General features: G+C 35.6%; 1 protein-coding gene across 5 annotated transcripts in view; it reads right to left on the reverse strand.

Moving 5' to 3' along the window:
* Positions 1-3,704: 3,704 nt before the first annotated feature.
* ppp2r3a (protein phosphatase 2, regulatory subunit B'', alpha) overlaps positions 3,705-16,269 on the reverse strand; it is a 356,154-nt gene continuing 343,589 nt past the window's right edge. For all 5 annotated transcript variants that reach the window (XM_063046036.1, XM_063046037.1, XM_063046038.1 and 2 more), the window contains 2 exons: positions 14,458-14,564; positions 3,705-14,044 (listed from right to left, as the gene is read on the reverse strand). In XM_063046036.1, the coding sequence (XP_062902106.1) occupies positions 13,948-14,044; positions 14,458-14,564 (204 nt within the window). In that variant the 3' untranslated portion in view covers positions 3,705-13,947. The remainder of the gene's footprint in view (positions 14,045-14,457; positions 14,565-16,269) is intronic.

Genomic DNA, 16,269 nt, shown 5'->3' on the forward strand with positions numbered 1-16,269 from the left:
GGACAACCAAGGGAAGATGGTATTTCTTTGAGACAATATAGATGCAGTTTCCTGCTGGGAGCTGCAGACCTATTAGCAGCTTATATCTGCAGAATGTAATCAGATAATTCTTGTGTACGTAGCAGGGAGCTTGACCAATTGGAAAAGAACAGAGGTGAATCTGGCTGGTGCTTTGCTGTTGCTATGACAACAATTTCCTGCAGTCACACCAATACTGGCAAAGCTGTATACGGGCTGTTATTTATGGTTAAAATTAACTTAATTTAAATTTCATAGGTGAAAGCACAAAGGAGCTGTTTCATTACAATAAAACTACTGCATTAATTAATGTAATGGTAGCCAGATTTCATAGCAGAATTTGTCTCAAGAATAACTATTAATAATCTTCAAATGCTTGACCACATCTGGTAAACGACAATTTGGTAACTGTACATGCCAACCTTATTTGTTCTGTACTTAAAATACGAGGAGAAATTAATCAGAAATGACACTGGAGTCATAGTCTGAATCTGCTCAACACCGCAGGCCTTTAAAATGGCATAATAAAAATATTCCCATGGAAAAAAATCATCAACTAGAAAATGTAGACATTTAAAATAAATGGCAAAAGTATATAGAAGTCATAAAAGGGCAAATACTATTTCATACTGAAATTTTGTAGTGTTTCTGAAATTATCTATGGTGCTATAGAAAAACACTAAAGTTCAGCCCTTTTTTTTGGAGTCACCAGGCTACTTTCATGCAACCCCTAGAATCTGCTTTAGTCCTTCTCCAATTATCAACATAAATGGTACAAAATATGACATGATACTTTAACGCACAATAATATCTATATTACTCAGCATGGGGCATGTTGCCAATGTAGTATGTCAGGTATTTCATATTAAATATTGTGCTCAATCTGAAATGGTAGGTGGAAATACCAGGGAGATGAGCAAGGTTACTGACCTGAAATGTTATCTTATTCTCTCTCCACAAATGCTGCCTTATTGTGTGTTTCTGATATTTTGTTTTTATTACAATTATTTTACTTAAAGTGAATAATTTCTGTAACGCACAAATATTGCACCACACAGTCATGGGAATTTAGATATGTGGCATCAGTTTACCAAGTATGAGCTACTTGCTGTGCAAATTTGTATGATGCAGTGTATGAGGGCCTTCATAAGTACTTAGTGACCTGAGTCAGGATAGGACAGGCATTTTCTTTAGCAGTTTTACTGCTAATAATTTTCATAGAACCTTTATTAATTGTAAAAGTGCTGGGTAACTGTGTCTAAAATCAATTTTATCTCATTCCTTTTCTCCACAGACAAGAGGATCTCATAGTTGGAAAGAACTTCAGCTATACATACAAGCAGATTGCTTACATCAAAGGAAAAGGTGGGAGGTTTGATGTGTGTAGTTTATAGAGTGTATGCAGGAAAATACTGCACAACTGGAGTATGATTTTTACTTCATTTAATGAGTTATTCTGTAGATCCATTTCAATCTAGTCCAGTTTAGATGTTAGATTAAATAATCTTTAGTATGAATATTTTGCACCTCAAAAATGGTCATTGAGTGACTAAATGAAACTGTCACTGGTCTAATATGAATTAAGAGCTAGCAGAGTCCACCTGATTCAGTGGGCCTTCTCTGCCATTTAATAATATAGCCTACCTAATTATAATATCAACTATTCATTCTTGTCTAATCAAGCTAATTATTCACACTCTTAATAATTATAAGCTTTAAAACAATGCTTCCACTGTCCTTTGAGAGAGATCCCAACCTGCTGAGTGCAAAAGTTACTTCCACTTTGCCCTAAAAGAGTGACTTCATATTCTTCAAGAGCAATCCAGAGTTCTAGATTCACCCACGAGGATCCTGTTAAGCACCATCATGGCTTGTATGTTTCAGTCAAGTCCCCTCTCACTCTTCGAAAATTTAGCAGACACAAATCCAGTCATCTAAATCCATGGGCCACTTTATTGGGTACCTGGTTGGTTGCCCTGTAGGCCATCCACTTCGAGGTCTGATGTGTTGTGTGTTCAGAGAATCTCTTAGGCACACCACTGTTGTAAAGCATCCTTATTTGAGTTACTGTCTCTTTCCTGTCAGCTTGAACCAGTCTGGCCATTCTCCTCTGACCCCTCTCATTAACAAGCCACTTTCATCTACAGAACTGTCACTCATTGAATGCATTCCCCGCCCCCCTCTCTGTAAACTCCAGAGACACGGGTGTGAAAATCCCAGATCAGCAGTTTCTGAGATACTCAAGCTGCCCTGTCTGGCCCCAAAATCATTTCATGATCAAAGTCACTTAGATCACATTTCTTCTTCTTTCTGATGTTTGGTATGACCAACAATGAACCTCTTGAAAACACACACATAGGACAGTCCTGCCGAAGGCTTTTATCTCAAAATGTCAACCGTACTCTTTTTCTAGATGCTGCCTGGCCTGCTGAGTTCCTCCAGCATTTTGTATGTGTTGCTTGGAATTCCAGCATCTGCAGATTTTCTCTTGTTTATGAACCTCTTAACCATGCTTTTATGCACTGAGTTGCTGCCACAAGCCTGTTAATCAAATAAATTTCTGAACTACAAATGTGTTATTCCTTAAGTAACAAGATCAACACCATACAGATGACCCAGAGTAGTTTCATCGATGCCCCATATAACTGAAACAAAACTATTTCCCCAACAATAAACAGTAACATTTTGTTTTCCTAGTTACTTGTTTTACTTGCACAGAACCCTTTTGTGTGTCATGAACAAGGACACAGATGTACCACACTGCATTTCTTACCATTTAGATAATATGGCCTTAATTCTCTGGCTAATGGACAATAACCTCCGTTGTGGCACTTCATCAAATGCCTTCAGGAAATCTTGGTTATCCAATACATACACGCAGTGGCCATTCTATTAGGTACACCAGCTCATTAATGCAAATAGCTAATCAGCCAATTATGTGGCAGCAATTCAATAAATAAACGCTTACAGACATGGTCAAGAGGTTCAGTCATTGTTCAGACTAAATATTAGAGTGGGGAAGAAATGTGATCCAAGTGATTTTGACTCTAGAATGATTGTTAGTGTCAGACTGGGTGGTCTGAATATCTCAGAAACTGTTCTCCTGGGATTTTCTCACACAACCATTCTGGAGTTTACAGAGAATGGTGTAAAGAGGTCAGAGGAGAATGGCCAGACTGGTTCATACTGATAGGAAGGCAAGAGTAACTCAAATAACCACACATTATAACAGTGGAGTGCAGAAGAGGACAACTGGTTCCACTCCTTTATTAGGTACACTCCTGTATAACGTAAGAACTGCAATGGGTCAGAGAATATTTCCCTTCTACAAAACCATTTTCACATTGACTGATTACTTTCCCAAAATGTCTTTTGTATAGCTTCTAACATTTTCCTATATTTTGTAAACACTCATCACACTTTGACTTATATTTCTAATTGTAAACTTACTGTACTGTATTCATATAGTTACCAGGAGAGAACAGACCCTGAGGGGTTGCTGCAAATGTCACGGTGCTTCAGCTGGGAAAATGGGAAAGCTATTTCTTTTCTAATTGCTACCTAATGTCTTCTGGTTTGAAAATTAGATTAACTTTAAAAATGATGCGTTTAGTTGAATGCAGATTCAAATGCAGTGAACTGAAAATTTTGAAAAAAAAAAATTTACTAAGAAACTTGCAACCTCTTTAAAATTTTTTATTTAATTTCAAAAAGAGTGTATGCAAAGCCATGCTAACACAAATAAACAGCATATTTCACACCAATGATTATTTTCAGCAACCAAAACCAGCATATAAGTTTTATTTTAAAACATTTCCATGTTTTAAAACCATTAATAATTACAATAAAAACTTGCGCAGTTTGAGTTGTTTACAGTAGATCACACTTTTCAGAGATGGCGCCATTGATTTTGCATAGAGCAAGAATTACTGTGAAAAAGAAATGTCAACTTTTCATCAAGTTAGTCATTTTGGACAGACTGTTACATCTGAATCACGCATACTTTAACAATAATAAAAAAAGGCCCTCTTACCTATAAATAACACTGTAAAGTGTTACATGACTATGGTGGAGCTTCTCACTTAATATACAAATCTGTCCAGTTCAAAGAATAATTTGAATATTTAATCTCAACCTCAAAGTCACTTTCCTCTGCTTTTTAACATATATAAAAAGAAAACCCTGTAAGGTAGTTTATAAATTTACAAAGATTCTACTGTTGAGGTTTCTATATTTGCAAATCACGCTGAATGAACAAACAAATGTCATACATTTTGGCTTATAGTCTTTATATTACAATACTTACAGAAATAACACTTCTCCTATGTGTGTATACATTAATTCTCTAAAACATTAAGGTTATAAATAAGGCACATTTTCAAAACAAAATGTTAACAAGTAAATGGCAGTTGCAGAATATAGTCTTTGTATATTTTAACAAGCTTCACAAACAGGAAGTACAGATGTTAGCTTTCTAATTAGTTTCATCATTTCTCACAAGCACTGTGTTGAAAGGAAAATACAGAATTGGCTGGCAAGAGGTCCATGTTTTTGTGGACCTATCACATTGACCAACTTTGGTTGTGATTATTTTGCATACCTCTGCCATTTTATTCATAAATACACCTTTATTTTATGTGGGCAATTAAATATTACAGCTGAAAATTAGTCTGATCTGGTTAATGGTATAAATTAATGGCAGTATACAAGAACCAAGGATTATATAGTAAGGTTTTTTTTGGGGGGGGGTCCTCCGTTAACTTAAAAATGAAATGAATATTGGTGCATTTCATGTTTAGCTATGTAGTTTTCCTCCAGATTAAAGTCCTAAATGATTTGAGTGTCCTGCTCATGATCTAATAAAAGCATGCAGCTTATGAAACTATAAAATCCATTTGCCTTTGCAAACAAAGTAACTTGGGAGTTTTCAATGCACACAAGGAAAATAAACATCTGCAAGATTTATGACAAGTTAAAAATTTCTAGGATGTAGGCTTATGCTAGCTAATCTGTATAGTACCATAATATTAACTGTGATAATGCAATCAAAATATTAAAAATTATAATCCAAACCACAATCCAAGCACATTGCCAAATCAACATGGTAATCAAAGGAACATACACTTTCCTTTGTTATTTACCTTTTGTTCTTTTGGGAAAGTACTACATTTGCTGCTTCTGGCTTTGTTGAATGGAGGAAGTTTAACTAAACCCAGGGCAGTAATTCCAAAGGAACAAATTCAAAGCCATGTGGAGTTCAAAGGATAAGGCTTCATAGGTACAGTGATGACTTTGATAATGGCACATGACATACCAGTATACCTGCTTAATTATGTTAGTATTTATCCAAGATCACCACCCAAAGTTACAATATACAATCATCAGGACAAATGAAATACTAGTACACTGAAAATGTTTGCGTTCTTATATGCATAGGCTGGTTGGTATTCTACCTGCCTAGAGCTAAGAACCAAAAGTGAAATTTTACATTGTTAATTTTAAATGCACAAAAACATGTTTTTTATATTAACTCCACAGAAACATCTGTACATGCCATCTGTGATATAGTATGCTTAATTCTCAATCACTATGGTGAAAATTTAAGGAAAAACAATTAACACTCTCATTTTTGAATACAGTAGATTCTGGTTAATTGGGCCATCAGTTAATCAGGGAGCTGCTTATTTGGGACAACTCTTACAGAACAAAAAAAAACTAATTGAGAAAATAGCTGGGATTCCCTTTGTTTATTTGGGACACTATGCTGCTAAATTGGGACAGGAGACTGTTGCTGAACAGTTTCTAACTAGTGTCACTCTCGTGCACTTGCGTGCCCATTAGACACTACACTACACATAGAGAGAAGTTTTTAAATAGCACCAGTTGCGTGCTTTTGTGTTCAAAAAACAGTAATTTTTGTCATTGGTAGTGAGAAATAAGCAGTTAGACAATTCAGATCTGCATTGCTTATTGTGATTTTAAGCATTCAAGCTTGAAGATGCGAGAAACAGAGAGGAGTGAAAATTAAACAATTTCACTACTTCAAGTTAGGAACTAACTTCAGATTTTGAAGGAATTGGCAATCATCTTGACTGTTTCAATGAAAATGAAGATTTGGAAGATGCATTCTTCAAAAGCATTGTATGAAGGTAGAACATTATCTATCTACACTAGGTGTCTGCGCTGATTTACAATCAATCAAAAGAATACACCAGCGTGCACTCATTGAATTGCTCCGTCAGTAACCAATACAAACTAATACAGGTTTTTAGCACTGTAGTAGTTAGATTGTGTTCTAATTTGTCTGCATTTCATCTAAATATATTATTTGTTACTCAGTTAAATGGTAGTTTGTCTTTTTATACCTTTTTAACTATCTCCATGAAACTTGGCTAATTGGGGCTGCTGCTTAATTGGGCCAAAATGTACTGGTCCCAATGTGTCCTAATTAACTGGAATCCACTGAATTTAATAAATAGGTGGTACCAGTGTAGACCTAAATCAAATGGTCTTAAGATAATTGAAAGTTTCCATACTGATTTCAATTCATTTCAAGTAGACAAAGTCTTTATACAAGTGAGACTGGAACAAAGTACAATCAAACAATTTGTTCTATATTCTAGATGAAAGAAAACAAATCATACTTTTTGTCCAGTCATCCATCTTATTTTAAAATTTTGGGATCATAGTTCTTGTTCTGCTGATCTCCAAAATAAATAAGCAATTAAAATATCAAATAATTCTTACAGTCCAACAATTTGTCATGAAAGATAATTATGGATGAGTAATCAGTTATTTATGAGAAGAGATTTCTTTCGTCTGCTTAAGTTAGCAACGTTGTAAATCAGTTTTAATACTTTGTTACTAGTAGCACATGGAGAAAGTGTTATTACTTGTCAAACATTGCTTTTGTCTTGTACTAAGCCAATAGTATACCACAATTTCAAAACAGTAATTTTGCATTCATGCCACAATTTAAAGTGACAATATTGTTTATTATTTTTTTTAAAAAAGTTTTGGGTTTCTGAACAAAAGCCTCCTGTGTGCTGGAAAATACAAAAATTCCCACTGTTATTACTCTGTGGCCAAAATTCGCAATGGTTGTTTCTGTTATCCTAACACCAATCCCTGTACGGAAATATACATTCTTCCACTTCACATACCACTGTGACCAGCATTACAATTTCATTAAGAGTTTGTACTGTAGCTACTAACCCATTTGAAGCAAGAAAAATAATTCAAATTCATTACCCATCCTGTTGTTATTTCTAGGAATATTTCCAACCGCTGTTAATTGTTAATGTTGTAACTCACAAATTCATAATTCTTTAGATATAATTAAAAGCACAGAGCCTGAAGTAGTCCAGTATGAACACTTACTGCTGTTCTCTGAATTTCCTGCCACTTGTTTTAGTCGAAGCATTATCCAGTCTATGTGTTATAAAGCTCATTTACTGGAATGAAATAGTTCAGTTAAAAGCAGATCCTCAGCCAGGATATCAAATTCTTTCACTACCTCAGAACCACAAATACAATTCCAGAACACATGTTCAAATGTATAATTTTGAGTACAGTATACTCATTTGATACTATATGTTATGATGAAGATGATTAAAGTTTGCTTTCATGGTTATTTTTAATCCACATGTTTGAAGATGGACAAGAAAATCTAGAGTAACAAAGAGCGAAGTGTCCCGTCTCCCACTGATCATAAGCTCTGTTTTCATGATGTTTACCTCTCCTGAGCAAACATCCTACCCAAAGCAGCTATAATCACTGAACAGCCAAACAGAATCAGGGATTCCACAGTGAATCCTGACTTCAGTCACAAAGTAGCAACCAGCATAGCCTGTGTAAACAAAAGCTTCCAGTATACAGTACTTCCATGCTATTCCATGCAAGAGTAGAACAGCCATGGAAAATGCCACCAAAAGTCCTTGTGTCCAGAAATTGAAATCCCATTGATTGTATATTTTCCAAAGCATATTAGAAAATAATTAAAATATTTGCTCATGCTACTGCAAAGTGGCATTTGGATGGCAATTAATCTAATCAATATTTTCTTACTTGATCATTTTACTAAATGGTAACAAAAAAATTGAATAATTTTTTTTGACTGATAAAACATGGAATGCACAAACACACACACACAAGATCCTTTATATTAATATCTAACTGGAAAAAGTAGAATTGAAATATTAGTGGAATATTTGTATAAAACTAAAATTGAGTAAAATTGAAGTGTGTAACTAGTAAATAGAGCAACTTAGTAAGGAAGTGTAATACACCAAATGTTGAAATAATATTTTGTGATCTACTGAAGCTTACACAAGCTCCTCCTTACAGAATCATAGTTGAATTACAATTTCCATCTATTGTCAATAATTTGCATCATATATAGAATAACTAAACTATCTGCACTTTCCAATAAAACCACTTCACCAAATTTCCCATTTCTACTTAAATAACAAACTGTTTCTTACTTGTTTTCTGTGTGTATAGAACAAATATCTAAATCTAATTTACAGGGAACTTTCTTTGTGCATTCTAGGTTAAAGTTTAACCTGAGAGATGATGTGAGTTTAGCTCAAAGCAACTTCTCAATTAACTCTCGCTGGGTTAAATTCCTGAAATAATGACCTGTGTGGAATTTTATGATAATCTGCTTGCCAGTTGGTTTCAACTGAGGTTAGATCTTTCCAACACAAGTTTGTTCTTATATATACCAGATGTAGAAAACACATCCTATTCCATTGATTAAAAAAAGAACCCGGAAGAGAGACAAGCCAGACTCTACTAAAATGAATTAAGAAGTATTGATTACAGTGTGCTCTTTTGCTTAAACAACAAAAAAAGGGTACCACTCAAAAAGTTCCATTTTAGTGCTTAATCTATAATTTTCTCCACAACTGTGTTAATACTTCAATGGAAAGGTATAGACAGGCAATAAATTAACTTCAGTGGCCAGTAGTTAACTTGGTGTTGTCTACATCGAAGCTCGTTCTATTTCGCTTGCTGGTAAAGGAAGCTCAATTTCCATTTAAAGACATTGCTGCAGTTCTAGAATTTCAACTGCAGAGGCTAAAGATAATAATTCTCAACTAAAGTATTTTTGATTAAAAAGGGAGTGCATTGTTCCACTGGTAATTCTAAAAATGTTGTAATATAGTTATGTAACATTATGTTAATTGCCATTTTTAAATCAATTTCTGAAGTTTGCTCATGTGATGAGGGAAATGAATAGAGATAAATAGTTACTCGAGGTTATGACAGTATAGTAATTCAATTAGTGTATTAGAATCTAAAGGCCTATATCACTGACCCAGAGTTTGTATTCAAATTTCATTCTGGCACTGAGTGAATTTAAATTACTTAATTATATCTGAAATGAAAAGATATCACTAATGCTGACCACAAAATGACTTTATTGTTGTAAAAAATCCTCTGATTCACAAATATTCTTCAGGGAACAGTTATCCTCTGACTGATTCCAAGCCCTTCAAGGACTAACTGCACACCAGTTTAGGTGTAATGAGGGATGAGTAATAAATTGCAGCCAAGGCAGTGATATCCTCATTCAGACTTGCAGCTTGGTCACATTTATAGAAACCACGTGTACCTCATATCCATTAATAAATTGTAAATGTGGTAATATTGTGCTTGTTCAAAACGAACTATGATAGAACTGTGACAGATAGATGGCGACAATCGGAAAGACTTAATTCTTTGCCAGGGTTGGTCAACAGCAAGTATAAATAATCCACAAAACTGCAGAAAAAGAAAGGTTTACCGGGGTGGAGATGAAGGGTGATTTGAGGAAGGTCTACTCAATTATAAATAAATTGATAGATTAATTTGCAGAAAAGCTGCTCAATAGCTTTATATTTGAAATAAAAGCACTGAAACCGTTCAAATAATAAATGAAATACAATGGATTCTGGTCAAGTAGGCCATTGATTAATTGGGGAAGCCGCTTATTTGGGATAACTCTTAAGGAACAAAAATAAATCAAGAAAATAGCCAGAATTCTCTTTATCTGTGACACTATGCCACTTAATTGGAGTAGATGACAATCAGTCACGCGCACTTGTGTGGCCGTTAGACACTACCCTGTGCTTATAGCAAACAGTTGGGTTAGTTGCATGTGCTTGCGTTATGTTATCCATTTGGGTCAACAGACACCAATTCATAAAGCAGTAATTTTTGATAACCTTTTTGACCTAAAAAAATTGATACCCTTGCCAAGATGAGAAGATTTGACACCAGCTAAAAAAAAATTATCCTAATAGACCAAATTAAAAGCCATCTGCCTGATACCAGTCATCATCAATTGGCAGGGATAACTGGAGTGCCAAAATCTAGAACTGCATGCTTGACACAGCAGCAAGATAAACCCTGAGAAGAATGGGCATTATGCAAGGGAAAACAAGAAACGTCCCAAAAAGGAAAGCATGAAGGTAAAGATCCAGATGTTGAAGACAATAGTAACTGGACGAAGTGTGCATATCAGTGGACCAATGTTAAAAAACAGGTCAGAGGAGCTAGCTAAGAAGCTGGGTCATGAAGATTTTAACGCAACAGATGGCTGTCTCGAAGGAAACACAATAAATTCAAGAAGGCACAGAGCAAGAAAGGTAGTGCTGATGCTGCAAGTGCAGACACATGGAATTCTACAAATCTTCCCAACTTGCTTCAAAAATGCTGTGCAGATGATATCTATAATGCCAAAAAACTGTGCCATGCTGGATGGTTCTTTTTTGTTAGAGACTGGCAACACTATCAGGTTCAAAGAAAGCAATAGATTGCATAATTATGTTTAACCTTTGTTTAAGGGCTTAGGAATGGATAGTTTACCAGTGAAGTACTATGGTCATAGAAATGCATGGGTGACTTCCAAACTTCTCAAAAAATGGCTGATGAGTTGGGATATGGGGCTACAGCAGAAATCAAGCAAAATTCTTCCGCTTGTTGACAATTGTGCAGCACATCCTATTGCAGAATGTTTGGGAAACATCCAGCAGGAATTTCTACCTGCCAACACAGCCTTGGTACAGCCAATGGAAATGGGAATGATAAAAAAAAATTAAAGACGTATCACAGAAAGTTGCTGAACCACATTCTCAAAGCAAATGAAGATAATCTACTGACAGCTTCTTCAATGGCTAAGGAGGTGAGTGCAGGGGTTACCCTTTTACAGGCAGTATAGTTTATCAGTGATAGTTGCCAAGAAATAAGCAGTAAGACAATTGAGGATTGTTTTGCTTACTGCTGTTTCAATTATTCAGACTCAGATGCTGGAAATGGGTGGGAGTAAAAATGAAATGATTTCATTACTTGAAAAAGTTAGCAACTACACATAAATTGAAAGTATCGATAATCATCTTGAATGTTACAATGAAAATGAAGATTTGGGGGATGTAATGGTTGAAAGCATTGTATCAAAACATCAAGGTGGGTGAGTGGGCAGGGGGAATATGAAGACAAGTGATGAGATGACATAACTGAACTTGAACTAGTAACTACACAGGACACCAGGGAGTTTATTGTTGGTTTACGACATTACTTCATGCAGGACAGCAATGAAGGAAGTCAATTATCTGCACTAGGTATCTGCGCAGATTCTGTTCAAAAGAATACATCACTGTATACATCAGGAGTACACTCGCTGAATGCCTCCATCGGTAACCAATATGAATTAATATACAGTTTTAAAGTACTGTAGTAGCTTTGGTTGTGTTCTAATTTGTTTTGCATTTCATTTGAATACATAATTTATTACTCAAATGGTTGTTTGTCTTTTTATACTTTTTTAACTATGAAACTTTAGATAATTAGGGCAGCCACTTAATTGTGCCAAAACATATCTGTCCTGATGTATCTAATTAACTGGAATCCACTGTATATCAAGTTATTAACCATTCCTTTCTTTCTGCATATTCTGACAGATCTGCCATTTACTCACAGCATTTTCAGTTCTTTCCTGTTACTGAAGATATCAAAAGCCATGAAAGTAATAATGGCTAAGATATTTGAGAAAATAAAATGTAAATAAAAAAAATAAACAAATCATTGTTTCCATTCAAGTCACCCTCAATTAAAACTATTTTGCTAAAATCATTATGTTTAAGAATTAGGTATTGCTTGACTCTATATTGTTAAAACATCAGTTTGAAAGCAAGGCCAAAATCTTGTACCTGCTGGACAGCTGAAAGAAAACATAAAAGCTGAAATGTCTTTAGCCTGAAACCCTAACTCTATTCCTCTCTCCACATGTCGTGTCCTGGATTCAGATTTATTTATTATCACATGTACATCAAAGGATATGGTGAAATACATTGTGTTAACAACATACACAACCTCAGGATGTGTTGGGGGCAGCCCTTAATTTTGCCATAATTTTACTGTTTTATTTAATTTTCTCGATTATAACAGTGATATCAAGTTTCTACTTTGTCATTTATTGAAACAGGTAGTTGGCCCATGCTATATTATATCATGGGCCGTAATTAAAATTTTATCCCCTCTGCAATGATAATAAGTCTCACTAGAGTCAAGAAATTATGAAATAGCAGGGAGCTATGAACAATTTGAACTGGATCATGGAATAACTGATCTCCATAGCAGAGACAACTGGAGTGCATTAAAATTGCAAATTCAGACAGCTTAGCATTGAGTGAATTGAAATAGGTGGGGAATATGTCACATACAAGTAAAAACTGGATGAGTGAAATAGAAATGACTAGACATGCAACATTTCAATTAAGTCTGGAAAGAAGCTTGGTACACAACATAAAAAATCAAAATAAAAGTAGGTTACGTCAAAAAACATATGCTCTGTGTTTAATTGACTCAAAATTTCCATACTCTTCACCCTGTTAACTATTTCTTATTAGCATCTGCTTTCTTTACAAACTGCTGTTAATATTCAGAAATAGGAGGCACCAGCTTGGCTATAAAATGATTATTGCATGGTTTGAAGAAAGAAACTCCTTGGACATTGAATCTTTAATCTGCATTCAAAACCGCATGGAACCACCTTTGAATGAATGGACCATCACAGTATCAGAAATTGGAGTGCAATGAATTTTTAAACTCCATGGCTCAATAGTACGCGAATATTAATGGATATCAGAAGAAGCCAGAACAGGGACCATGATAAAGGCTCAGTGATTACTTGAAAAACAGATCAGAACTAACTGCAAGGCTGTACAAGTCGTTTTGTACTGGTTACCATGACGGTGTAGTTCTTGCAAGACAACAGCAATTCTGACTTTGTTGAAGCTCCAATAAACTTGTAAACATTTGAAAGGGAAATTGAAAGCAGGCTTCTCCTTTAAGTTTATTATCTTATAGCTGATGCCAGTTTGATTCTATGGGATACAATGCATTTTATCAAATGTTATTCCAGTGAAAGCATCTGGGATGATCTTCTACATAAAAAGTCTACATTGAGTTTATAGTAGTATTGCCAATCTGTGCAGATAACCTACATATTCAACAATTACTGCCTGCTGTCAATGAGAGCAAATGATAATCAGATCTCGAGAATACTAATAAGAGGAAGGAAATTCTTAATAAGGGACAGATTAAAGGGTGACTTGTCCTGCAAAGATGGCAATCCTGAAATATGAAAAAGAGGGTTGAAAAAGGAGAAACAAAGAACAACCATAACTAAACACTGTCAAATGCAGCGATGATAGCTAATAAAATCCACATATAACACTGCATTTTAAGACATATTGCACAGAAAATATTTTTTTCATTTTGAATAAAGTCCATTGCACACAGTAAGCATGTACTTTGTTCTGATATAAAATCTAGCATATTCTCTTCAACAAACAGATAAACCAACAAAAACTATAAACAATTTCTTTACACTACACACCCAACTGGTCACCCTGACTGTCCAGCAGCTAAGCATGCCTCGATTTATGTTGGAAGGTCGGAAATGACAAGCTTATCTATCTTGTTGTTGAGTTCTGGGGCAGTGGACAGTTCGTCTGATTCATAATCTTCTTCAAATGAGCTGTAAGAAAGAAGCAAAAGACTGAACTAGAATCCATCCACAGGATAATAATTTTATGCATTATGATTGCAAAAGCAGACAATAAGTGATTTAATCCTACAGAGTTATGGCAAGACTGAGGGGGAGGTGGTGGGCAAGTCTCCAGAAATATTCTAACAGCAAAAGTTGACATAAGGTGGGGGGGTCCTTTTCTAAACATGCAGACCAGGTTTAGATTCCATCAATTTCAATCTGCTAATCTTATTTTAAAACCAAAAACATACTGTAAAATTAACTTTCAAAAGTTTTGTTTTGCATTTGTTCTTTGGAATCAGGGAAGTCAAATCTTAAGGTTCAAAAGCAATGAATTAAGACTATTTTCTCTATAACACCAGGTGGCATTAATAGAATGGCTAATGTAGAATGACACTTACCCTTCCTGTAACTGTTCATTGGCCGATTCCTCAGCAACTAAAATTTCATATTCTTCAGCTGCGTATTTGTCCCAGTCTGAAGGTTCCGGACCATCACTGTCAATGTCCTAAAAGAAATAAAAAACAACAGAACATAGAACATTACAGCACAGTACAGACCATTCGGCCTACCTTTAAACCTACTTTCTAAGATCAATCTCATCATTCCCTCCAATTTTTTGTCATTCATGTGTTTATCTAAGTGCACCTTAAATATCTTTAACGTATCTGCTTCTACCAACACCCCTGGCAGCACAGTCCACACACCCACCAGTCTCTGTGTAAAAAACTTACCTCTGACATCCCGCCCCTATACTTTCCGCCAATCACCTTAAAATTACGCTCCCTTATATTAGCTATTGCTGCCCTGGGAAAAGGTCTCTGGCCGTTCACTTGAACTATGCCTCTTATCACCTTGTACACCTCTAGCAAGTCACCTTTCATCCTCCTTCAGACCAAAGAGAAAAGCCCTTGCTTGCATACTGTATCCTCAGAAGACATGCTCTTTAATCCATGCAGCATCCTGGTAAATATCCTCTATACCCTCTCAAAAGCCTTCAAATTTGATCTAACAAGTGAATCACTTCACAATTCTCCAGGCTGAACTCCATCTGTGACTTCTTGGCCCAGCTCTGCATCCTATTAATGCCACATTGGCAACCTTCTACACTATCTATAACTCCACGAACCTTCACATCATCTGAAAACTTACTAATGCGCCCTTCCACTTCCCCATCCAGGTCATTTATAAAAATCACAAAGAGCAGGAGTCCTGGAACAGAACCCAGCAGGCCAATGACCTTCAGACAGAATATACTCCATCTACAACCATCCTTTTTCTTCTGTGGGCCTACATTAATATACTCTCTGAATGAAATCTACCATGGGAAACCTTATCAAACACCTTACTAATATCCACATACACCACATCCACTGCTCTACCTTCACTGATGTACTTTGTCAAATCCTCAAATTCAATCAGGCTTGCGAGACCTGCCCCTCAAAGAGCCATGCTGACTATCCCTAATATGCTTCTTCAAATGCTTGTAAATCCTGTCTCTAAGAATCTTCTGCAATAATTTGTCAACTTCTGAAGTAAGACCTGCTGTCTATAATTCCCAGGGCTACCCTTACTCTTGAACAAAGACATAACATATGCCACCCTCTAATTATCTGGTATTGCTCCTGTGGTTAGTGAGGATGCAAAGGTCATCACTAAAGATGCAGGAATCTTTCCTCTCACTTCCTCCAGTAACCTGGGGAATATCCCTTCTGGCCCCAGGGACTTATCAATTCTAAGATTCTTCAAAGGTTCCAGCACATCCTGTTTCATAATGTCAATGCCAATCCATAGATTAAATCCTGCCTTTTAAAAAAATGTATTTTGTTTTAAAAGTGTACATACCGCACACTAAATTTATATATTAACAAGCCAGTCTACATTAATATACTGTTAAATGTGCTAGAAATTTTGGAAACTTTCAATTTGGGGGGGGGGGGGGGAAGCAATGAACAATTTAATCAGGAAGTTAGTGTTATCCAAAAAAACGGTACTTAAGGGTACAACTTTACACTGGGTTATAACATTACCCCCTTTTTTCCCTGTTGTAGATGTTACTTGAAAGCAAACCAAAACTATTGAGAGACTGAGTACAGGAGTCGATATTATATGATGTGCTTCGAGAAGAACTAAGTTCCAAGTCGAGTAAAGTAAGTTTGCTTCTTTATTATGAAACCAGTAAAGACAAATGATTTTATAATGATAAAAAAAAC

Source organism: Mobula hypostoma, chromosome 4 (assembly GCF_963921235.1).
Source record: "Mobula hypostoma chromosome 4, sMobHyp1.1, whole genome shotgun sequence".
NCBI lineage: Eukaryota > Metazoa > Chordata > Chondrichthyes > Myliobatiformes > Myliobatidae > Mobula > Mobula hypostoma.